Source organism: Rhinolophus hipposideros (assembly GCF_964194185.1).
Source record: "Rhinolophus hipposideros genome assembly, chromosome: 22".
NCBI classification, from domain to species: Eukaryota; Metazoa; Chordata; class Mammalia; order Chiroptera; family Rhinolophidae; genus Rhinolophus; species Rhinolophus hipposideros.
The window spans coordinates 30075337-30101482 of record NC_138068.1 but is presented as its reverse complement, the minus strand read 5'-3'; the positions used below and the strand labels follow the sequence as shown (position 1 = coordinate 30101482).

Below are 26146 nucleotides of genomic sequence, written 5' to 3'. Positions count from 1 at the left end.
CCTGAGCTCAGGTTTGGCATCTTAATTAAGGAGGTACCTCCTCTGGAACCATCTGATGTAAGAAATGGCCAACTAGCTTTGTGACGGGGTTGGAAGCAATCCTGTGAAGATGATGGGCAGAGTGACGAAGAAACACCCCTCCAACCCTCCCAACGCCTCGTGATGTATCTTTAGTCATAAGGGAGGTGGCAAGGATAACTGGGCCAATAAACAAAGGGCCACTTCAGCTTTGCTTACATAAACTAGCCTAGTTGGAGAAGAGCAGACAAAATCTGTAGTTATAAAAGCAGTGATAAGCACGGCTGAAAGAACACAGTGTTCATGAACCACAACTCCGAGTAATGTTGAAATATAATGTTCCATAGATTCTGGGAGCATAGCATCAATTCTCTTATTTGTTTTCCTCCCTACCACTCGGTAATAATGAAAGAAATGCAAATAAGAAAACCCATTACAAGCAACAGTGGGTGGGTAAAGAGAAATACTGACACTCATTTAACTGTCCTCGGCTTTGGAAACTGTTTCCATCACCAAAAGCAGTGGCTAATAGTGATAAAGCTGCTGTAATGGGAAGTGACACTGTTAGCAGCATTTACACCTACAGATAAAGCAAGACAGCCCCGTCCTCTGGGTCTCACTGGATTTGACACAGGAAAGTGCACCTTAGCACCCAACCTAGTACTGCCATTTTGTGCCTGAGAGTGGGAATAAACGAGGACTGTTTACTTTATGTTCAGTAGAAAAATAATATTGAAAAACTGAGGCTTCCTGATTCATCCCTAATCATCCCTCTTCTAAATGTTACCATTGTTTTTCATGTCACAATTTAGTTTCTGATAGTTAAGAGGCTTCATTTGTGTTCTTCAGCCCAGAAATATTTTACATCTAGGCCACTTACGAACAAAACTACAGTAGTCCTCCCTTATCTGCAGGGGATATATTCCAAGAACCCCAATGAATGCCTGAAACAGCCGATAGTACCAAACACTATTATAAATACTGTTTTTTCCCCTATACATACATACCTATGATAAAGTTTAATTTATAAATTGGGCACAGTAAGAGATTAACAACAATAAATAACAGTAAAATAAAAGAATTATAGCAATATGCGTAATAAAAGTTATGTGAATGTGGTCTCTGTCTCAAAATGTCTTATTGTATTGGACTCACCTTTTCACTTAAAGGAAGTACTTTATGGCTTCTCTTTGTCATATCTGAATTGTCAGCATCATTACTCTTGTACTTTGGGGCCATTATTAAGTAAAATAAGGCTACTTGAACACAAGCACTGCAATACCATGACATTTGCTCTGATAACCGAGATGGCTGCTAAGTGACTAACGGGTGGAGAGTGTCTACAGTGTGGAGACGATGGACAAAAGGGTGATTCATGTCCTGGGTGGGATGGAGCGGGATGGCACAAGATCTCATCATGCTACTCAGAATGGGGCATGGTTTAAAACTTATGAATTGTTTAGTTCTGATATTTTCCATTAAATATTTTCAGACCATGGTTGATCGTGGATAACAGAAACAATGGATAAGGAGGGGGGACTACTGTATCTATGAAGAGTCCAGAAACTCTAGTAGCCATTTTGACTCTCATTCCTTTGCATATCTTGGGAGTTATTATACTATAGTAATGAGGAGGAGAAGCAGTTGCACTAACCCCGCCCTGCTTCTGTCTCCTGAGGGGGCAAGGAAGGAAAATGGATCTAGATGGAGTGGAAGAGGGTCATGGTGGATAACATTGGTTTAGACCTATCTCACATTGGGAGGGAACTGGGGTGGCCCAGAGTTCAAAGCTCTGAAGAGCACCATATGCCATATGAAGAGCACCAGGAACCATTATGGGCAATTGGAAAAATGGCAAATTGTCTCATCAGCAGGTAGTCATCATCATATGGTGACCTAAGAACCCCAATATTGGAACAGAACCCCAATAAATAAGTGACCAGCAGCTTCTGTAAATGCCCGGGCCCTGCCTAAGGAATTGTCTCAACTTGGAAAAACCTTTTGGGAACATTTTTCTTGTTTTTACAAAATGAAACCACCCACCTGACTTCTCTAAGATTTAAAATACATTTAAAAATCACAGAGAACATAGAGTTGTTGGTACTTAACAGACATTATGGTAACATAATGCATGAGAATTCTGAAAATTCTTAGCACAAAATTAAGAGATGTTTCTTAGGATGATGACTTGTTATGACAAAAAAATTTACTGTAGCAACCTTAGCGTAAAGTTAGGGAGAGGAAAATATAACCAATGGATTTTTCTTTTAGCTTGTTACAAATAAATTTTAAAAAATTAATGGAGGGGTTGCTAGGGTTGGGCACTGTTCCACCCTTATTTGATCTTCACTTATGAGGTGGGGGCTGCTGTTATCCCTGAGCTGCGATGAGGACAGTGAAATGTAAAATGTTTTGCAAGCTCATATAAGGTCAGATAGCTGGTAACCTGTGGGGCTCTAGCCAGCATTCTTACATTCCTGCTGTGTGACCTCAATGAAATAGCACCTATCAGACTAAAACAAGAAAGTCTTTGAATCCCCAAATATTACATTCATAGAACTTTATCTAGACGTTGAAATGTATTTGAGACCACTTTGGAAATAATGAGAGATCTCATGAGTAAATTAAAATTTGATTCAAACAATTACTTAAGAAAAAGAGGAACAACTCAATTATAGAAAAAGGGAACTAAGAGAATATTTTTCTCTTAGTTAGGCAAAGAAATACAAGTGACCAAGAAGCACATGAAATATGCTCAATCTGATTCAAACGTGTAAATATGCAAACTGAAATGATGAAATATCACTTTTACTACCTTTACTGGAAAAATTTAAGAATTTTTTAGAATCCAGAAATGGCCACGGTGAGTGAGAATAGGCAGTCTCAAAAATAATGTGTGGGAGTAATATTGATCCAAATCAAAGGATAAACAGATAGTAGTATATACATATAAAACAAATATTATATAATCTTAAAAAAGAATTCAAAAGTTTTATGTGCATTGACATGAAATGCAGTCCATGCTATATTATGTAAAGAAAGCAAAGCACAGAACTGGGTGTATTATATATCTTGTTTGGTTAAATTTAAAAAAAAGTATATATATATATATATATATATATATATATGTGCACTCACATACATATAAGGTTTATATTTATGTATATACATATGTACTTATATATACACAGATATGCTTTATGTTTTAAAATACATATAGTATTTTAAGACATTCATATATTTCTTTTATTTTAAAATGTCATCAAGAATTATCTAGGTATCAGGATAATAGGCTGCTTTAATTTTCTTTATTCTTTTCCAAATGCAAAATAAATACATATTTAAAAAAGTCTTCTATCTGCTATTTTCAGATTATCTTGCTGTTATAGAAAAAATAGGGCAAAGCAATTTTTTTTTTTTAATTTACAGAAAGTAAAGGTATATATGCTTACTTAAATTCAAACAATCCAGAAGTCATAGTGGAGTCCTGCTATAGCAGGCTGCCATCTTGGACAGAATATTCTCTGTGAGGCTCCTGGAAGTTGTCCAATGCAGTTGGCTAGTTCCACTAAACCCTTACCCCCAATCTCAAACAGCAACTATTATTAAAGTTGGGTGTGTATTCTTCTAGAATTTTTTTTATTAGATTATCAGTTTATTATAAAAGGCAATAACTCAGGAACAGCCAGATGAAAGAAATGCATAGGGCAAAGCATAGGGAAATCCCTGCTGCAGCCCTAGGAAGGAGAACATTTTGCCGGATAACACCAGTGCTGTCATTCCCTAGCAACATGCCCTAGCAACAAGGGACTATTTACTTTTGCACTGGCAGCTGGACATCAGCTCTTGGTTGACTAAGTCATCTCTCCAGAGTACCAACTCAACTAAATTTGGACTTTATTTTTATTTATTTATTTTTTTAATTTATTGGGGTGACAATTGTTAATGAAATTACATAGATTTCAGGTGTACAATTCTGTATTACATCATCTATAAATCCCATTGTGTGTTCACCACCCAGAATCAGTTCTCCTTTCATCATCATATATTTGATCCCCCTTACCCTCATCTCCCACCCCCCTTACCTTTTGGTAACCACTGAACTATTGTCTGTGTCTATGAGTTTTTGTTTCTCATTTGTTTGTCTTGTTCTTTTGTTGTTTTTGGTTTATATACCACATATCAGTGAAATCATAGAGTTCTCTGCTTTTTCTGTCTGACTTAGGAACATTTTTGACAACATGGATGGATCTTGAGAGTATAACGCTAAGCGAAATAAGTCAGATAGAATTTTTTCCATGTACTTTATGTATATGTGTAAACAGCTAAGGTGTTTATAAATAATTATCAGATTGTTTTGCAATTCACTTTTTCTCTCAGCAGTATATCACTGTCATCTTTCTATGTCTACACACTGAGATCTGAGTCATTATTTTTAATGGTACATAGTAGTCTAGAGAATGGCTATGACATATTTACCCCGCCTTGATTGATGAACTTAGGTTGTATCTGATATTTTTTACACAAATGATGCTGCATGACATTACTGCATGGGTTTTTAAAAATTTGCTTTTAACAATCTTACTAAAGTAATAAATAATTCCTAGGCTAAGTATTTGGTGAGCTATAAAAGTTGGAACTTAATTAGCTCGGTGAGGAATAAGAGGTCTTACTTCTATAACTGGATCTAAACTTGTGGAGTGATTGTGGACAAACCGATCCTCCTGAAAACTGAGAAGATATAATTTACCAAATTACTTCGTGCCCTGAAAATGTGCATATTTTCCTTAAGGTACCAAAATTATTCAGAGGAACAGCATACTCCTCTTGCTGAGTAACACAAGGTTTTGAGGATGTGTTCTCAGACATGAACCATATGTTTGCAGTTTTAACACCAAACACTCTCGGTTTCAGCTTCCTCAGAATGCATAAATAAGCCCAACACTTTCCTTACCAAGGGCTTGTGAAGAGCTGCTTCCCTGTCTGTAGAGAAATCCAGTCTACCTTTTCACTGTGATGTATTACACATATTTCAAGGCCCAAACAGCTACCGAAGACCCCCCACCCCCACTCTGGTTAATCACCCCTTAGTTCAATGTTCCAGACACCCTTTGGCTTACTACCTTTTGGGTACTTGTATAATAGGTCACACTTATTTATGCGTACGCATGTACCTGCTTATGTGTATGTATATGTGTATTAGACTGGAAAATTCTTGAGGGTAAGTGTACCTGACATTTTTAACTTTACATCTCTTACTCAGGCCATTCATAGAGCAGGTACTAATAATTGTTGACAATATCTTTTCCTCTGAGAAAAAATATTTTAATACATTAATGAAATACCCTTTCCACTGATTACATTAGTACATGTTAACAAAAGTTATATCTTATATACTGCTGATGTGTTATTTGGCATCTGAATCTAAAGGTTTAAATATGCACACACTCCTTATTACGACAAGTCCACTTCAAAAATTTCACCTTCAGGAAGTGATCATGAATATCTCCTAAGTTTTACATTTAGTGTTCTTAGATGTGAAAGAAAAACTAAAATGGTTTCATTGTTAATCAATAAATTATGGTATACGTAAAATGGAATCCCATGCAGCCAATGAAAATATTTTATGACATAGGAAAATATTCTCTATTAAGTGAAAAAAAGATTTTCTCTCTGAAGTAATGAGTCCAAATGAGGATGTACAGTAAGATCCAATTTAATTAAAAATAAAATTGAGAAGAAGTGAGATTGGGAATAAAGGGACCAATAGGGTAATGGAGTTTTCTCTGGGCAGTGAAATTTATGGATGACCATTCTTTTCTTCTTCGTGCTGTCAGAATCTATGATACATATTTTAACTACTTTGTCTTTTGCAGAATAAAACCTGTTAAACATATTCGTGGAATGAATGAATGAATCCATTCTGTCTTTCTTTAGCCAAATAAAAATGTGATGATATGTATCAACAACTCCCCTTTTTTTCCCCCTAGAAAATGCTGGAGTGTGTCATGTGCAGAGTTTCATTTTTAAATTTTTTCCTATAGAATCAACAGAGAAAATCAATGCTCTTGGGAACAGGGACTCAATAGGTTTCTTGCCATGCTGATTCAGCACTTAAATGTTCAGATCTGAAGTGGAAGGTTTCTTAAGCAGATGAAATGTAAATGTGTTATACAAATCAAAATGCTGTAAAGAAGATCAGAAATTTGGAAAAGAAAGTTCTCATATTCCCCTTTTGTTATCTTCAGGTGAGATCCTTAATTAAGCTTCATCATGTCAGCCCTCAGTTTCTTCACATATAAAAGTGATGACAGAGAGAGAATGTTCTGAAACAAGTCTTTGAATGTCAAATCTGAGGTTGAAACATTAACTGCAGAATTCCATCAATGGTAACGCAGTACAGAAATTTCAAATGCTCCTGATAAAAACACCACCTTAGGAAAGGATACTTGCAGAACTATTTTTAAAGAGATTAATTTGGATCACTGCTTACATAATTGTTGACACTGGCAATATGCTACATTACAAATACAGACATTTCTTCAGCCTGGACCTATGCATGTCCACATCCATTCTGAACAATTTCCCATTTCTGGACTCTTTATATAAGATGTTTGATACAAGCTAGGAGCGCAAACAAACTATTTTTTCCCCTTTTCTATTCAAATGGTCCAATTCCCCGGAAGGAATTATAGTTTCATTTGAAAAGTAACCCATGCAGAAGCAAAACTTTTAAGTCTTCCATCATATTTGTGTATATGACTTTCAAAAATGTATTACGTATTACGTGCTGCCCATTTTGAAGCTCAAGTTATGTAGAACGTGATTTCATTCAACTGAGGATGCCTCATGACCTCACATGCTCCTACATACACACTGTGGGACTCTTGTCTCTTTTCTGATCCCCTTTCCTAGCACATAGCACCCACTCCCAGTCTCTTTTATGTCTTTTACATCTGCTATTGTATGTGGTGCCTTCTTATAGTCTTTCTTTCTTTGTTTAAAATGAAAAACATAGGAGAAGGAGGAAGGCAGGAGTCTCTATTCTGGATATTGTGACTGAAAAATCCTCCTGGCTTTTTGAAGCTGCAATCAGGTTGTTAAAGTTGAGGATTAGTCATAGAAAATCTGTCCTCCAGAGTAGCATGCATTATTAAAAACGAACAACGAAATAATCCCCAAACCACAGAGTGGGGACAGAACCAGGAATGCAGTTTCCAGGCTCTCGGCCTCACATGGAAAGGTGCTGGCTCAGGTAGTAAATGGCCATCAACTGTGATTGGATGGCCATCAGCTGTGGCCAGTTGGCCGTCAGCTGTAACCAGTGAGCCATTGGCCACTAATATAACTTCCGTGGCTACGCTAGCAGAAAATGGGGGCTAGCGAGAAGATGGTGGCTGAGCTAGCAAGCGAGGATTGCAGTCAGCGTGGAGGTTTGCAGCTAGCAGGGGTTGGTTGGTTGACAGAGAATGGACGGCAGGTTGCAGATCGTGTAGCCAACCCAGATCGTGTGGCCAACCATGTCTCGAACCCAGCCACCGGCGAGACTATAGTGGTACAACTCCCCTACCTATGGCTCCGTGAGTGTTCCTTTTTGGCCTCACCATATCCTGCGTTCTTGTGTGGGGAGCGGGAGCTGAGATCCCGCATGACACCCTGCATGACACAGTGTGATGTATTCCAGTATTGTATAGAAACCACAGCTGTATCTATAGCCACATCCACATGTGTGCACATTTTTGAGCCTTGCTATACTGTAATGACGAGCACCTCACAAGAATGCTGAGGGAGGTAGTATTAGTATCTTCATTTTATAGGTGAGGAAATGAGGGATTTTAGAGGTTACGTCATTGTACCAATGACGTGGAGAGTCAGGATTTGAACTGTTGGCTAATTTGATACAATCACTCTGCTGTATGGTTTCCTACTGGTTGAATAGACTCTGAGAATACAGAGAATCTTTGTCTTCTCTTAATGTTCTTGGCTTAGTTGGGAGTTATAAAAAGTGAATGTGTTTAGGTTTAAGCAAAATCCTATGACTTGGTCCAGCTTTAGATTCCTCCCATTGATTACCCTAGCAAAACCAAAGATGGTTTTTTGTGGTCTGATGACTGGGATTTTTGTGTGAAATTGAATTCTCTTGTGGGGTTGGAAGAAAATCCAGGCCTGTTGATAGTTGAGTTCAATTGGAATCTTTTAGTGATACCAGCTGAGATCTATGGTTCCACATTACTTATGTCTTTTGCCCCCTTTGAATGATTGTGTATCATATTCATATCACAAACATATTCATAAAAATTGATAAACAACATAAAACTATAGTATCTTAAAATAAGAAAGAACCTGAAAGAAAACAGAGCCTTGACTTTCATTCCTTACTATGAAACTTGAGGTTGCTACCGTGTTTCCCCAAAAAAAAGCCTCAGTTAAGATCTCAGCCAGACGGACGCATTTAGTACGTTATCACGATGGTCCAGAAGAAGATGACATGACTATTTGAATAAATGCAGATTGTTGTACACAGAAAAATAAGACATCCCCTGAAAATAGGCCCTAATGGAGCAAAAATTAATATAAGAAACGGTCTTATTTTTGGGGAAACACGGTATTTATCCTTGATTTCTTCGAGGTTTTTAAGAGTTGGAACAGACTTTAGTTTTAACCATTGGTGAAATATTTTACAATCTTGTAACTTATGACTATATCTATATCTACCTCTATGCCTACATCTATATCTATATCATATTCTGTACCCAAATGTTTACATACCTCCAAATCCATCAGGCACATATGTTTTGAGGACAATATTGCAGAAAATTGTTGGCAGTGATAATGGTTTATTTCCCTCATTGCGAAGGGAAATGTGTCGATAGCCTGCCTGGAGGCCATCCAGGGGCAGAATCCGCTGGCCAATCAGCTTGTTGTTGTCATCATACACTGCTATTCTCAAGACGGCCAGGTCAGGGAGGATTACCTGCAAGCAAAGAAGGGTACTTTTTATTGAATTTTGGAATGCAGCTCCCAAGATCCACAACTCTAGGAATCTGGACCATATTCACAATGCTCTTAAATGCGTCTTTATGGTGAAAATAGGCCCATGATCAATACTTTGCATTCCTAAAGTATACTGTATACAACACAGTGCCTAAACCATTGAGAAAGGCAACTGAACAAGTTTTTCGGAAATCATCTCATTGGAAATTTTAGAAGGAATGGATGTGAACAACTGCTAGTCCGACCCTTATCATCTTTTCCATCCACATCCATGATGGATAAGCAATAGGAGACCCTGAGAAATAAAGTGACTTTCCTTGATCTCAGACAATTGGGCCTGGCAAGTGGGGCCCTTGACTTCTAATCCTGTGGTCTATGACGTATCTGGGCTGCTTCTGACATCTAACTCTGTCTGTTTTTAAGAATGTAGAGAGTATCTTGAAGAAATGCTTCATGTATAAAAGATAATTTATACCTAAAGTTGGATTCTCCTTTTTTCTTGCACTCCTCAGTTTTTAACATATTTTAACATCTATTAAATAGAGTAAGACAGGACAGCTAGAAACAGTCACACATGTATACCCAGGACACCTAACTCTTGCCATTCCCAAACTGCATAAAGGGACACAAAACTTGAGCTCAGATTGCAGAATCCCTATTCAGATATACAATAGCAATATGATGAGAAAATCCAATGTTTTAAATCAGGAATGCCTTTCCTTTGGCTGAGAGCAACCCAGGACATCTTGGCTGATTGGAGTATTGTGTCTCAAACTAGACTATGGTTTGATTGCCTATTTATGCCTGGAGGTTATAATTTAATTTTAACTTCAAGAAGATGAAAAGGAGTAAAGCTAAAATTCAGCCAACTTCAGCCACTCCAGTGTTTCTCATGTGGTGAGTGGAGGTTTATTACCTTTTGAGATTGCTGCAAAGAACAAAAACAATAACAACAAGAAAGAAAACAAAATTAAAGTGCTTGACAACAATGATAGACAATATAATTTCTGAAGAACAGTGAAGGATCCAGAATTGGCATTTGTTTTTGGGGACAGTGATGCTACATACAAAAATATCAAATTCGGTTTGACTTATTTCGCTTAGCATTATAATCTTAAGATCCATCCATGTTGTCGCAAATGTTCCTATTTCATCTTTTCTTACGGCCAAATAGTATTCCATTGTGTATATGTACCACAACTTCTTTATCCATTCATCGATTGAAGGACACTTTGGTTGTTCCCATGTCTTGGCCACCGTAAATAAAGCTGCAATGAACATTGGAATACCTATGTCTTTATGGATAAATGTTTTCAGGTTTTTTTGGTAGACACCCAGGAGAGGGATTGCTGGGTCATATGGTAATTCTATTCTTAATTTTTTGAGGAATCTCTACACTGCCTTCCATAGCGGCTGCACCAGTCTGCATTCCCACCATCAGTGTATGAGGGTTCCTTTTTCTCCACAGCCTCTCCAACACTTGTTACTATTTGTCTTGTTGATGATAGCTATTCTAACTGGGACAGAAAAAGTAGAGAACCATATGATTTCACTGATATGTGGTATATAAAACTGAAGACAACAAAAGAACAAGACAAACAAATGAGATAGAAAAACTCACAGACACAGACAATAGTTTAGTAGTTACCAGAGGATAAGGGGGTGGGGGGTGGTAGATGAGGGTAAAGGAGATCAAATATATGGTGATGGAAGGAGAACTGACTCTGGGTGGTGAACACACAATGTGATCATAGATGATGTATTACAGAGTTGTATACCTTGTATTTCAGGTATACAAGTTTATGTCACCCCAATAAACTTTAATTAAAAATAAATAAATAAACGAATTAAAAAAAAACAAACAAAAAAACCAGGTTCGATATTTCCTCACTCATAAAAACAAAGAACCTCTTCAGTTAACTGTTTGCATTCCTAGAAACGTGTTCAAGTATTATTTATTATGTCAAAGAGCACAAGCCAAGCTGAAAACAGATCTAGCAATAACAAACTGGAAAAACCAGGGAAGGAAAAAAAGAAAAACGACAGCTGTGTATCCAATTTACACCACACTCTGACAGGAGCAGGGCAGGTGCAAGGCGGGGTTTGCAGGATACTGGTATTCACATCGTAGGGTGACCCTAAATGTCAAAATTACCTGTTTCATTGTCCCCACACTGATCTCTCTTAAACTGGTTTCTACAAACCAGTCACTCTATTCTGAGGTGGATAATCCCTATTTTGTTAAGACTAGAAGCCAGTTATCTGTGTTGCATGATACAGAAATGGAGCAGCAACACCTGGAAAACCTATTCCTAAAGAGGAAGCAAGAAACCATTTTGGTCAAGATAAAGAAAAAGTGAGAGAAAAAAACCAGACATCCTTGGCGATAGCACTGCCAACAAATGGACTTTTCCAGACATCTTTAATTGACAACAGAGAAACAATGTGAAAAATGCTTACAAGATTAAAAACTGCATTAGAGAAAAGGAAGGTGATTGTTCTTAGGACCAAGTTATAGTATTGGGGGGAAAAAGCCTAAAAAACAAAACAAAAACAAAAACAAACCCCAAACCAAAACAGCACATGAAGCACTGAACCTGCAACGGGTATCACACTTTCTGGAGGCACAGGACAATACCAACTGACCCATGTGAAGACATTTAGTGGCCTTAATAATGGGTGCAACATCCTACCCGCCCTCTTGGCTAAAGGAAGTGTAAGTTACCAGCTGTTGTTCGGGTGGGAGGAACTCTCCAATGTACAATGGTGTTCACCAGGGAGATTGCATTCTAAGTAGCCTGCACACCTGGAGCTTGGGCACTGCCACACAGGAGGTGGACTTCCTCCAAGGAGGACAGAAGAGCAAAAAGGACAGGACAAAGAGAAATAACAATCATATGATGGCTAAAGGACTTAAACCATTGGAAGAAGGAAAACAGAAGACATTTGGGGTTGGATAACTGTCCCTTATATCATGTAGTGTCTATGCGCTAAAACGTGGCTCCCAAGTTAGCAGCGTGAGTCTGATACATTGAAAATGTCCTACCTTCCGAAATACGAATGATTCTTCATTGTAAACTGGATTGAGTCCATTGTTCATCACCATGCGAGTTCGGAACTCCTTCCGTATAGTGTCAGTGGGCAACCCATACATATCCACTTCTACGTATGTGCCAATTTTCTTATCTGATAAAAACTGACCTGATATGACCTGTAGCAAGACAGAAATAGGACAAGAGAGACGTAAAGTCTGTGTAATCATCTGCAGCAAAGAATAACTAGGAAGTAAATCCTTGGTTCATCTTTAGAAATTTTAATTATCTGTGGAAATAATGTATTCATTCCTTATTAAACTAAAACATTATTGAGCAACTACTACAGGCAAAACACTATTCTAGGCAGAGCTTCCGTTGGAAAACGCTCTAGAAAAAGAGGGAAATACGAGTAGACATGCATCATAAAACACAAAGAAATACTGTCCAAGAATCTTCATTTTACCCAAATGCCCACACCTATGAAATGAAGTGATGGGTTCAAATATGCCCTACGATCCACTTCACAGCTCCGAAATTCTGCCATCCTTTTACTGAACTGTTTTAAAAGTCTTGAAAAGACACACACAGGACAAAAAGTAATACTAAAACTTGCCTGTTTTTCTTTACTGATACTGACACTGGTTAGCTATGAGTGTTACGTATTTATAAAGAACAGCATTAAATTCCATCTATTATAAAGCTATGGAGGAGCTATTTTTTACTTACTTCGCAAATGGCTATAGATATTTATCAGGTTTTCAAAAATGATCTAATCGCTAATAATTTGAAACAGTTTATTTTAAGGTCTCACTGACAATCAACTGTACATATTTAAAATGTATAAGAATAGTTTTGACATATGAACACATCCGTGAAACTATCGCAATTGAGACAACAAACATTTCCATCACCACCTTTGTGCCCTTTTGTAATCCCTCCCCACCTCCACCTCTTTCTGTAAGAAACCAGTGATTTACTTTTTTGTCACTATACGTTAGTTTGCATTTTCTAAAGTTTTGTGTAAAGGAAATCATATAGTAGGTATTTTTTTCCTTAACAAATTTTACGTTTTAGAGCAGTTTTAGGTTCACAGCAAAACTGAGCAGAAAGTACAGAGTGCATATAGTGCATCACCACACACACAACCTGCCACACTATTGGTATTTCAACACCAGGGTGGTCCATTTGTTGCAATCAATAAACCTACATCAATACATCATTATCACCTAAAGTCTATACTTTATATTAGACTTCATTCTTGGTGTTGTACGTTCTACAGGACTGGACAATAAAACGGCAGGTATCCACTATGATGGTATCATACAGAATAGTTTCACTGCCTTAAATTCATCTGTGCTCTACTGTTGCCACGCAGCAGCCTACCCGTCTGTCTCCTCGTACCTGCCCCTAAGGAGAGTCTGTGAGATGGATCCTTTCAGGGACTTTGCTTCACCTTTGTGCTTACACCTTAAGTCTCCCTGTTTGGCCCCAGAAAGATTGCTGGCTAGTCAAAGACGGGTACGACTTTGACAGGTACGACACGGCGGGGGCAACCCAAGCCAGACACAGCCATGTGGGGACCATCTGGGGAACTCGCGGGGTGATAGAGGTGGGCACAGCCCCCCACTTTTCCCTGGCTAAGGAGAGCTTCTGCCTCTGTGGCTGCATTCCTTCCCACAACCTGCTTGTGAAGAGATTCAATGATGAGCTCTCCATCTATTCATATGCATAAAGGTTTGGTCCCTTGGTGAAGTACTTATCCTGGGACTTAGGGTTCAGCTGCCTTCAGGCAAGGGTGACTGGCTTAAATCAGTTGCCTATTGTAATGTATGGGATTCACAGATCTTGAGATCCACAAGCTTTACTTCTTTTACTTCCACACCTAACTAATAAAAGCCATGCGTTGGCCCAATTCGGGGCTCAGTCCTTGAGGCTGCAGTCCCTTGGCCCGCTTGCACTCTACTCTACTCTCGTCTACTGTCTTTTTAAACCTTGTGCCGCCCTCCTCGCTTCCCACAACCCTTGTCGTGCTGGACGCAACACTCTACTTATTCCATCCCCTCTCCCTCAACCTCGGGCAATTATTGATCTTTTTATTGTCTCCACTTTTGCCTTTTCCAGGATACCATGTAGCTGGAATCATAACGTATGTAGCCTTTTCAGATTAGTAATCGGCTTTGTTTCCTCCGTGTGTTTTCATGACTCAATAGCTCATTTTCTTTTAGCGCTGAATAGTATTCCACTGTTGGGGATGCACCAGTTTTTCCATTCACTTACTGAAGGATATCTTGGTTGCTTCCAAATTTTGGCAATTACCAGTACAGCTGCTACAAACATCCGAGTGTTGGTTTTTGTGTAGACGTAAGTTTTCCATTCCTTTGGGTAAATATCAAGGAGTGTGAATTGCTGGGTTACGTAGTATGTTTAGTTTTGTAAGAAACCACCAAACTGTCTTCCAAATTCACTATAGCATTTTACATTCCCACCAGTAATGAGTGAGAGTTTCTGCTGCTCTACCTCCTCTAATAGGTACTTTTTTGATCTTGTGACTTTCACTAAAAGTAGCTAAGAATTTTACTAGTGAAAAAAATATATCAAGAAAAAAGGGAAATTTTAAGTCAAAGTTGAGCGCAACACATGGATCTGGCCTGCTGACGTTAAACAATTTCATTGTGATTTCTGAAGACTTTTCCAGGATCACCTGCATACACATTTATACTGTTCTGTGAGGAGCAGGGCTTTACCTGCACTGAGCAAGTGGCTGCAATAACCCCATCAACAGGAGTTTCTGAGAAGGGATCAAATGTTCGGTCAGGCCGTCTCATGAAATCTGGTTTGAGAAGGTACCTGGTGGGACAAAAGCATAGGAGTTAATTTCATCCGTTGTTTTTACAGAGACTAAAACACTAACACTTCAGGACATTAACTACTTCCTTTGATCCATCTCTAATTTAGGAGTTAGGCTTTTAGGCAGAGGACCCCAGGTTCTGACAAGAATATCCCTGCGCTATGGATAATCCTAAAGAGGAGCAGGAAACAAAGAATGTTCTTTAGATTCTAGGATCAGTGACATGTAGGACTTTCTGATACTACCATCTTCTCTTGAATTTGCTTATGCCACGGACCTCTTGCGATATTTGTTCCTACATGCAATAATAAAGCCTTAACGTCCTGTTCAAAAAAAAAGTTTAAAGTTACTGTTCTTGGTTTTGACAAAGTTGCCATTTTTTGCTATTTTCTAAATCTGAACAAAAAGTGTTAAAAAACAACACACATTCGATTTGGATGGCATCAATAAAGAACCTCTGAGGGACAATACTGATTATTGAATCACAGATAGAGTTTACGTTCATATATTAAAGATGATTTTGAACATTCACCTGTCTCCAAGAGAATTCAGCCCAAAATATAATATAAGAGCTCCCTCATAGCATAGGAGAGAACGTTTCCTACATTCATAGAGTTTCAGGTTTGGACCTATTTCTGTGGCTAGTGTTAGCCCCTGGAAAACACGATGATACAACAAAAGCTAGACTTTGGAAGGAAAGCAGATGAGTAACTACTATGCTATACACACTTCTTCAAGGGAAGCCGACCAGCTTTATCTGGCAAAATGTCAGACTTCAGCCAGAAGGGGAGGAAACAGACGATGGTGCTGCCTTTCTCAAGAGGAGCAGCATTGGGATTCCAGTTGTGTGAAATGAGGGATTCTGCTTCCTGAGAAAGGTGAGACTCGGGGTTCCATATAGGATTGTCATCATCTTTCCAGTCCAGAATCTCCTTGGGCAGGGCCTGCCCAGAGGTTCAGCATTCCCCATGCCCTTCGGTCATTTCTTTAATGTCAGGAGCTCCTTCTCACCAAAACTAGAGAAATAACGATATTGATGCTGTCTCAGTGCCCAAAACATTCCTCCACGTACCCTTCTGGCAGACCCGCTTAGAAGAAAACTAATGTATGAAAGAGTGAATTGATCCAAAGTAAGAAATGCCAGGGAAAAAGGGCAAGAAACGTAAATCCAATTCTCCAAAGCAGGCAGCCTTCAGTGTAACGTGTTTATTCTATACACTTAACAAAAGAGAACACACAGAGCTTGACAGGATTCTGAGGCCAGCCCTGGCTTGGGGATGACACTTAGCCAGCTTGTCTTGAAGGAGTGTCTGTTCTGAGCCTGAAGCCACCTGCAGATGCAGCAGGGGCTGCTACTCACAGTCCCAGTGGCTGTGCAGGTCCAGGGACCCCAGGCAGTGATGGGGAAGCTGGAGCCGGAGCTGTGTCACTTTATGGGTGTGGGATCTGTGCGTTTGCATAGGCTCCTGAACTTAGAAAGGCTCCGTGCTTGGTTTAATGTTCTGTAGCCACTGTCTTGAAAATCATCATCATTTCTGAACAAGAAGCCCTTTGTTTTCATTTTGCATTAGGCCCTGCAAACTATGTAGCTGGTCCTGCCTGGTGTTTTTTGGTTCAGAAAATGAATTCATTCCAGGCATCCAGGTCTACATGGTGGACATGGACATAGAGCAAAGACAATGGCAAGAGAAGGTACTGGAGAATTGTCTGTGAACTTTGCAGGGCCTCAGCAGGCAAGGGAGGGAGAAAAGAAGGATCTTCAGTCAGGGGGGTAGGCAGGAGCCATAAGAATCAGAGGATGGGGTCATTAACAAATTAGTCCTGCTTCCCCACACCTGAGATGCCATCAGTTATTCAACACTCCATTATTTTATTTACCAGAAAGAAAGCAAAATGGCTGCTGATTATAACTATAAGATGGTATGGATTTGAAAACACATTCCAGTTTGAGAAAGTTATATAAAAAGTGTGCACCTTTGAATCAAAGGAAGTCATAGTATTTTGATATCAATCATCCAATTTCTTCTAAAAGCCTGAAAAGACTTAAGAAATTAATTTGCTCTATTTTGTTTCACTAGGAATTAGAGAAATGCCTCCCATTTTCCCATCTTTAAAAATGAGTCTGTTATAAACTATGGCTCACTTCCTTGGTAAAAAAATCACACTTACTGAGGCAATGGCATGGCCTCCCATAAGCTCAGCCCACAGAGCAGAGGGATTCCCAGGTGGGTTTCCAATGTTTTGTTACTATTGCTAGATTCAGGGGTGTGCATATTGCACACTGATGTTCTAGACAAAAAAGTTATTTACCACAGGGCGCCTAAAAGGCACAGACTGTCTCTTCACAGGAATGCACTGCTCAGAACCAGCCAGCCCATAGGATTTTTAAAAAAGGGCCTGGTGGTGGGTAGAAAAACGACAAGGGCAACTTGTGAGAGCCACGGAGCACCTTGGATGCCCTTGCTCCATGGACAAGTGTCCTGAGAGGCTGGCCCTGTACCAGGCAGGTACGACTCTTCCGTCACTGAGGGGCACAAAAACACCCAGAGAGATTTCTTCTCTTTGCCCACTGGTGACGACCTTTGCCTCCAGGTTGGATGTGGGGAAAAGGGAAGAGGGAGGAGGCATGGCACACGAGACTGAACAATATTGTCAATGCCTCTTCCAGTTGGGCTGCCCCACTGAACAATCATCTTTTTTATGATTGTGCCTCTGGTGGGTCTTAGGCTTTTGGTCACATTGCTTCAAATATATCAGCACAGAATTCAGGCTAAAGTAGCTCCGTCCTTGCTTATGAATGTGTTTTAAAATAAACAATGGTGCGGAAAGGGAGACACTGAACATGTGAACAATGGCAAAATGGAAACTCCTAAAAAGAAATGTAATGAACGCATACAACTCCTATTGGGACCCTTTTTATCTGGAGGCAATTCTCCCTGTGTCAGTACCAGCTGTGGGACAGCTGAGACAAGAATGGAAAGCCCTGGCTTTACTGGGCCTCAGGGAAAGGTCTAAGGAGGGAGCCCAGCCAGGCCTGATGTGTCTGATATGAACCCTGAGGGCAGTGACTGCCTCCTGGAACTTAAAGGCCAGCTTTGATCAGAGCGCTCATTTAATCTTGTGTGATCTCTACGTATGATCTACTAGAAGGTCTTAAGTTTTTCTTAAATCTCTTTTGCACAGAAATTCGCAGTTCATGAAGTACTTTCGTCTACAATCACGTTCATCCTTACTGAGCTGTAACAACAAACTGGGTGTGGTAAGTGTTATTGTCTTCACTTTATCAAGCAGAAAATCGAGGTTCAGAGTCTAACACACCTGCCCGGGGCCATGAAGCCAGCACGTGGAGGTGCTGGGATTCAAACCCAGGCTTCAAATGCGAACTAGGGCTTTTATTCCCACACCACAGCCCCCCGTGGGGCCTCACTGCCTCAGCCTACCACTGGGGGTCCATCAGCTACGTGCACAATCTCCTGTTATGAACACTCTGCATTCAATAACAAAATAGCTTTAAAAAAAACTCCAAAATGTGTATTTGGCTGTTTTTTTGAACTACAGCATTTTTATTTCATTTCCCCCCAGTTTTATTGATATAATGGTATATAATGTTGTATTAGTTTAAGGTGTACACATTTTATTTCTTTCAACATGCACAGCAGAGAAAAAGTGTTGTGTATGCTCCAGCTATGTGTGTCGTGGGTGATTTGGGTACCAGGACCGTCACCAGGCATGTAGATACACTGGCAGAGAACAATGTGGCAGACAGGAAAGGTGGGGGTGTGCACTTTGAACCCACAACTACTGAAAACTTTGATGTTAACTTGCTGTTTTGAGGATGAAAATTAGATATCCAACAAGGAGGCCAAGCAGCACCATGGGATGGGACAGTCTCCCCTGGGCTACTTTAGAGGCCTCTGGGCAGTGGTTTGGGGTTATTTACCTGCAGTGCTGCATGGGGACAGGTGCATGGAGGAAAAATGGACACACAGCTTTTTCATCTCTATAAAATTTTAACTTTATATTTTCACTTAACCTTTCATCATTTCGGTGGAATTAACATTTCCTATTTCACTACTTGGCTGACAGATTTCAGAGTGCTATTTAAGTAAACTAGAACAACATTCATAGCATTATTTTTTGATAACTGCTATTTATAAGACATGCAAAAGAATCAAGAGAGAACAAAGCTTTCTTCCTAACTGAATTAAATCCAACTTGCCACCCATCATTTCATTATATATTATATCAATTTCATTCCTCCATTTGTCCTAGGTAAAATATACACATTTAATGTCCGGTTAATGCCCAAATGAACAGGGATCATTATCTCTCCTAGCTATAAAAACCTCCATTATTGAATTTAAAATGAGAACATTAAACTCTAGAGTGTGTACGCTACACTGCTTGACTTGTGGTTCAGATTTTTTAAAAAATCTGTAAAACTGGGGTAGATGAAGAATATATATTCGCGAATATAACCTATCCAGGGATTTCATTTGCTTCTATCCCATCCCAGCTTAAATTCAGCAGTCCCTAATTAAAAATGACACGGTTTCATTATAGTTGCAGTATGGAGTGCTGGAACACGGTGACAACAGTTTAAATCACATTACTCACCCGCATGATCCATTATACTCAAATTTTCCCTGATTCAATTGCATCGCTAAATCTGTCAAGAGACAAAAGTAATTTAGTATCTCATCTCTCTGGACAAAGAAGATCCTGATGGGGTGATTTTAAACAATGGAAATCAGATACTGATCCTAGGCTGAGAGGTCCTTTTTAATATCACAAGGTTTCACTGGGTCTGTTTAAGGCAAATAACTGTTTCTTCTATGTTGAAATATGGAAGTGTTTAAATTAAACATAAAGTGGATTTTCAGATAGATCATGTTAGCACTACTTTAATACTTGGAGTTAATATATGACTTATTTGATTGTTCAATTAGTGTTGAGAGTACAGACGTTCAACCAGATACAGCTGGAGAGGATGTGCCCTGTGACCCCAGAGGAAGCATATACTGGAGGTACCCAGCTTGAATGTGAATACAAAACTACACTGAAAAGAAACAAAAGGAAACTAGGTAAGGATCATGTAAAAATCAGTGACTCAAGGGGGATTCTTCTAATGGGGTCTCCACTGACAAGGCATGCCTTATGATTTTTCCCTTGTAAGCAGATACGATCTTCATTCTTTCTTTTCATCAGCAAAAGAAATGGGTCAGCTGATGGATATTTTTCTTCTTAAAAATGTTGTGGTGAAACCATTACAAAATAAAACATAAGCTGACCTACTGAATAAACTGTTTTAGGATCATTTAACCCATATAAGGGACCCACTAACAACTGAGACTACAACTTGACCCCTTTTTAAGGAAGTAAAACCAGCAGGGCCTTTTTATTTTATTTTATCTCTGCTAGAAATACTCTGGGATTGTACTGGCACCCGGTCACAGTTTAGTATAGCAAGGGCTGATGGGGACAGTGTATATAAATTTGACTCCAAATAAAAATAAAAACAAATAAATCTTCAAAAAAAAAAAATGGCTCCAGCTTGTAGTCACTGAAGAGCCTCTATCAAGGGGTTGGAGATACAGTCAGCTCACATTTATGCCCAAAGGATGAATGTCAAAGGGGCTTTCAATCAGTCCAGAGAATAAGGAACAAGGTAGAGAGAGATTCTCAAAGTATAGCAGAGGGTCTAGAAAAGGAAAAGGCCCCCAAATTGGGAAACATGGGAGGTACCTGCATAGAGCCAAGAATTGAATAAGAAAGCATTGTTTTATTGTTTTATTTTTAATTTTTTTTTTTTTTACCAGTTTAAGGACCACACTGTGGAATTAACCAAGAAAGTGACTAGGTTTTGTCACATATTTCTCACGTCTTTTAGGTAAGCACCCATAATCCATTGCTTTTCTATCTATAGTATTAAAATTGTGATCCTAGGCTCTTAAGCAAACCTTAAAAACTTATCAAAATCTGTTTATGCATTTATAAAAATTTACTCCTCTCCTTCCAGGGGGTGGGAAACTATTGGAAACCTGCCTCTGAGTACACTTTGGAGAACAAAGTTATAGATTAGTATCTCTAAGAATATATAACTCCTTATACGTCATTTTAGCAGAGTCTACCCCATAATATTCTGCACGTTTATGGTGAGGTACCACTGTGTCATTGATGTCTACTGAATGTTAACAGTTGGAAGGGCACTTTCCAAAGTAAAAATGAGTCATAGTTACTATACAAAGACACCCAAATTCTCCTCATTTAACTGTTTCTGGAAACAAAGATAAGTTTGATCCCAAAGGAAGAAAAATTAGAAATATTCTGGAATAGAGAAAATGTTTAGCAGAGTAATTGTGGCACTTACAAAAGGAAATTCAATTTAAATCAAAATAGACTGTCTCCTATCATCATTTTATTGCTCTATTTTGAGTTTTTAATTTCTCATCATTACATAAATCCAATAACACATTGTTTTACCATATGTCTGCTTCCTTTAAAAATTGCCCACAGCAAACTGATGGCAACTGTTGGCACCATCCTGTCAGAGCATTCTCGTGGAATTCGAGGTCACTGGACATCAGTTCCTACCTGGGGTTTGATAGTTCAGTGAAACCATCTGGCAGCCAGCGTTCCAGAAAATCTGAGGCATGTAATTACTGGAATCGACTCGGCCTCCCTTGGGGTAAATGCGACTCATTTGCCGTTTGTTGTAACTGAGTAATGTATTAAGGAGAATGAAAAAAAGAGTATTTCGGCAGCAATAAATAAACAACAAAGAGTTCAAACAATAAAGGTCTAGACCAACAATGACAAACACGTAGACCACAGAGAGTAAATTTCACACTTATAAATGATACTTCAGAGAAAAACCACATTTTGCTGTGTGGATTACGAAAATAACTCACATTTGGGCAGATTTTCACAGCTGCTGTGGTCTTTCACACATATTATTGTATTAGCTCTACAACCACAATTATGTATTAGCCATTTATCTATTTTAGACACTCCCCAAAGAGCACCAACCATTCATTCCACTGATTCCATAAGGATACTTCACAAATTCAATTGCGTGTGTCTTCAAGTAGCCTAGACCGACGGACTCATTAAAAGAAGACATGTTATAATGAATATTGCGTTCTGTAAAGAAAAGCAAAGATGCACTCAGAAACCCTGTCATCAAACCCTCACAGAAAGACAAGCAATAAATATAATTACACCCTGAATCATGAAGCTTTGCAGGCAGATGTTCCATTATCTTATCAGTAGCTCTTACTTTCATTAACGTCCTGCAGATGGAGACAGCTGACTTTAAAAAAAAAAGTGTGATGAATTAAATTTGGAATCATTAAGCAAATTATGCGTACATGATTGCCACACACAACCACCCTTGAAATATGTATATTTGATGATGATGATGACAACGATGGTGGTGGTAGTAGTGGCAGCTTCTGTAGCCCAGACATAATTATGAAGTTATAAAATACTTTCTACATTTTTGGAGACCAGCTCTGATGAAAAGTGGTCTTACGAAATATATTGAATGCAGTAGGCTACGCCGCTCTTCATGTGTTAATAAATCCAGTCTGTCAGAGCCACCCTGTGGATAATGGAAGGAATGACATCATAAATGCCATCACATGCCAAAGACATGTGGTCTGTGAAACAAAAATAAGGCAAGGAACAGTCCCATGCCCAGAAAATGGCAACATGTCAGATCACAGCTCATCAGCATAACAACAGAAAAGCAGACAAAAAAGGCAATAGCATTTAACCTTTGGTGTTACCTTCAGCCACATGGAAACCTTGAAACTTTACTGGCTGTGCATAGTTGATCATTGTGGACAAATACGGATGGATATTGGTGGTAGCACCTACATATTTATAAGATGCCATCCACGCCTGCTCATCTTCTACAGTAACCAGGCCCTGCAAGCACAAGAAGGGAATAGGGGTGTCGAGGACTTACTCACACACATATGCTAAAGACTTCATCACCTAAGACAATTTACACACATACAGATTGAAAGATAAAGACCCTTTTCTTCCTCAGTTATGCCAAAGACTCATTTTAAAAGTTAATGTGTACTGTAGCTCCAAATAATCCAAAAGGAGGTAATAAAATGTTAAGCTCATCTTACATTTTTAGGACACTGTTCAGATTTTCAAATGATTTAAAAATATTCCAGAAACTACACTGAGGTTCACAGCAATGTTATGAAATATATTTATAGCAAGAATTATTCCTATTTTCACAAATGGAGGCACAAAGTGAAAAAGAGTTATTCTCCAACTTTCATGTTCATCAGAATCACCTGGAGGGCTTATTAAAACCCCAAGTTCGTGGGCCCTGCCCTCATAGTTTCTGGAATGAATCTGGAGTGAGGCCCAGGAATTTGCATTTCTAACTAGCTACCACACTGCTTAACATTGCTCTAGAATTTAAGCCACATACGTAAGTAGTTTATGGTATTTAAAAAAAACACAAAGTTATTCTTAAAACCTTCTGATGACCTACGACATACATAGGACATTTAAGTTGTCCTATCGAAATAGAAATTTTATTATTTTGCATAGAGGGAAAAAAAGAAAATTATTTGAGTTTATTTCTTGGTAAATTTGAACAAAATCAACAACAAAAATACTGCCTTCAAAAGTGAGCAATATTTTGTGGAGGATTCTGAAAAGCTAAATTTCCTGTATAGACTGTTACAGGTGGAGAAACTGCTTAGTCATATGAATCAAGTCATTAGTTAAAAAAATGGTCAGACCATTTGTCTTATTTGACTTGACATTCTAAATCATCAAACTGATTTCACCAATAAACTCATGACATAAATATCAAATAATGTAACTTACTGGAGTTTTTTAAGTCATTTTCTCACATGTCCGGACTCCCCACATAAAGGCAGAGAGCATGTCTGATTTTTTTCTTGTGTGTTTAATGATAATTAGTAACACCAGTATCACGTGTTGGGCACCGGGCTGAATTCCTGCTTCACAACTTTATCACTGTCAGTAATCATGCGTAGTAAGAATCACAGTCCTACCCACCTACCCATTGACCACATGAGAAGACTGAGGCCTTAAGGATTAAAATAACTCAGTCACAGCCACTTAGCTAATAAACAGCAGTGACCAAAGGTTAATCTGTCCTTTGTTGACCCCAATACCTCATGATCTTCTACGAGAGGAGAATGATCATCAATGTTCACAAACACCTTGAGAGAGGACTAGAATCAGCCCTATATCCATAATTACTCCAAACTTAACATTTAGACAGTAAGAAGATAAGAGTCTTATTCCAAATAAGATAGGAACACATAGATATCACAATAGTATTTTCTGATGCCCTGAAGTGTGGGAATCAAATTACAAAGCAAATTTCTGCCTCGACGGCCACTACTGTAACAAACCATGGACATTTACCAAATAAGACCACTTTGATATCACGAGGAACTTTGAAGGGGAGAAGAGAAAATAAAGATGGAACTTTACTTTCCTTACAATAAAGTCAATACCTAATAACGTCAAATAAATTCCTAGAATGTGTACAACGTGAAATTAACTAAGGATCTCTCAGAATGTCAAAGTAGTTGGAATCAAGATTGCCTTTCTATTTCACTACAATATGGATTTGCTGACCTAGTAGGTCATTTGTATTTTCAAATCCAACATGTTGATGATTACGTACTCCTATTCTAGGAATGAAATCTCTACTCCTAGCTAAGAAAATGCCTAACTGCACTAAACACTTATTTTTAGGAAAATTATCATTTTAACCTACCCTAGTCTTGGGATTTTAATCATTTCATAACTGCGATTAATCCTTTCTTTTGAAGATTCTTATAATTAGATGCATCAAGCATGTAAACATCAAACCCATAAACAGTAAGCCTGACATTCCATGAGGCGGGGGAAGAGTGAAAACATTTGGTACAAAAATGTTCAGTATTAGAGGGCCACATACCATGTCTTACAACGAAAACAAAATGCACAAGGAAATTATTTTCTTACCTTTTTGTTGTTTTCATGTTCGAGGTCATCAGAAGCCTAAATTAGAGAATGAAAATAATTTGTTTACTTTCTCCAAAGGGCAGCATTGAAAATGTATCAGCCACACACACACACACACACACACACCCATATATTTCAATAAACATAGGTACATTTATTTTTCTATTTATTTAAGATAGAAATTTATTGATGACATGAAGACATGGACGAAAGTGAATCCTGAAAAGATACGACGGCCTAATTGTCTCAGGTAACAGAAAAACTAATATTAGTGCTATCTCCCTCCTTTGTGGACAGTTTTCACCTACTAAGAGCCTTACTAACAGTGATTTAATTAGTGACTCTGTCAGGGGCTAGGGAAATCACAAATGTGGTCACCTCCCCGGATACGGAAAGAGCAACAAGCATGAATGACCCCCCTTCAGCAATTCATCACTCACGCCTGGGTATGGGGAAAGGCTTTATGTAGTAATGCAGCATGAAGGTAAGTACTGAGTATTAGCAGACATCTGGTCACCCAATTTCAAAGGGGGATTATAGGCTCCTTTATTCCCTTGTAGTGGTGACATTTCTAAAATGTCCTAATTAACAGATAGTGCCTCTTGAGCGTCATGAAATAGGGGGGACACCAAGACTCTGACCTTCTTGACACTGTTCGCAATAGCTTCCTTGTGACCCAAGTCGTCTGCAGAAAGTTCGTTTCCAAATTTGTATTCAGGATGCGCTTCTTCCTCTTGCTCAGCTGCGTGAAACAGAAAAGGAAAATCCACGAAGGCAAATTATTACCGAGCAGTCAGACCTTCTCCATAATCCTGGGTGAATGTAAACATTTTTAGAGGAAAAGGAAGCTGACAGAAAATGGAAACATTGAAATATGCAAACTTTTTTCTCAAAGAAAACGCTCACTAAACTCTTATCTACCTACTCAAGGTCAAACAGCATATCTTGTTATTTATTATTAATATTTCTGCTGCAGGGAGCACGGTGTTTCACATGCTTGATTCTGAAAACATTTTTCTTACGTTAATGTTTATTTCCATCCTAGTACACTAACCCTAGAAATTAAAGTCTCAAGCACATCAGGAATATCTGTGGCTCATAGGGGGATATTTTGGTCTTCCATGAGACCTAGAGAAAACAAGAAGAAGATAACACGAAAATACATTTATATTTTGGAAAAGGAGACTAAAATGTCCAGTTGGATTTTATGGGCATAATGACTTGTGGCCTG

At 38.7% G+C, this 26146-nt stretch overlaps 1 protein-coding gene across 11 annotated transcripts in view; it reads right to left on the bottom strand.

Moving 5' to 3' along the window:
* The window catches only part of PLCB4 (phospholipase C beta 4), a 402352-nt gene that overhangs the window by 43883 nt on the left and 332323 nt on the right, over nucleotides 1–26146 (bottom strand). For all 11 annotated transcript variants that reach the window (XM_081033465.1, XM_081033471.1, XM_081033468.1 and 8 more), the window contains 9 exons: nucleotides 25557–25657; nucleotides 24916–24951; nucleotides 22686–22827; nucleotides 21954–22038; nucleotides 21490–21614; nucleotides 19513–19564; nucleotides 14792–14894; nucleotides 12059–12223; nucleotides 8788–8992 (listed from right to left, as the gene is read on the bottom strand). In XM_081033465.1, the coding sequence (XP_080889591.1) occupies nucleotides 8788–8992; nucleotides 12059–12223; nucleotides 14792–14894; nucleotides 19513–19564; nucleotides 21490–21614; nucleotides 21954–22038; nucleotides 22686–22827; nucleotides 24916–24951; nucleotides 25557–25657 (1014 nt within the window). The remainder of the gene's footprint in view (nucleotides 1–8787; nucleotides 8993–12058; nucleotides 12224–14791; nucleotides 14895–19512; nucleotides 19565–21489; nucleotides 21615–21953; nucleotides 22039–22685; nucleotides 22828–24915; nucleotides 24952–25556; nucleotides 25658–26146) is intronic.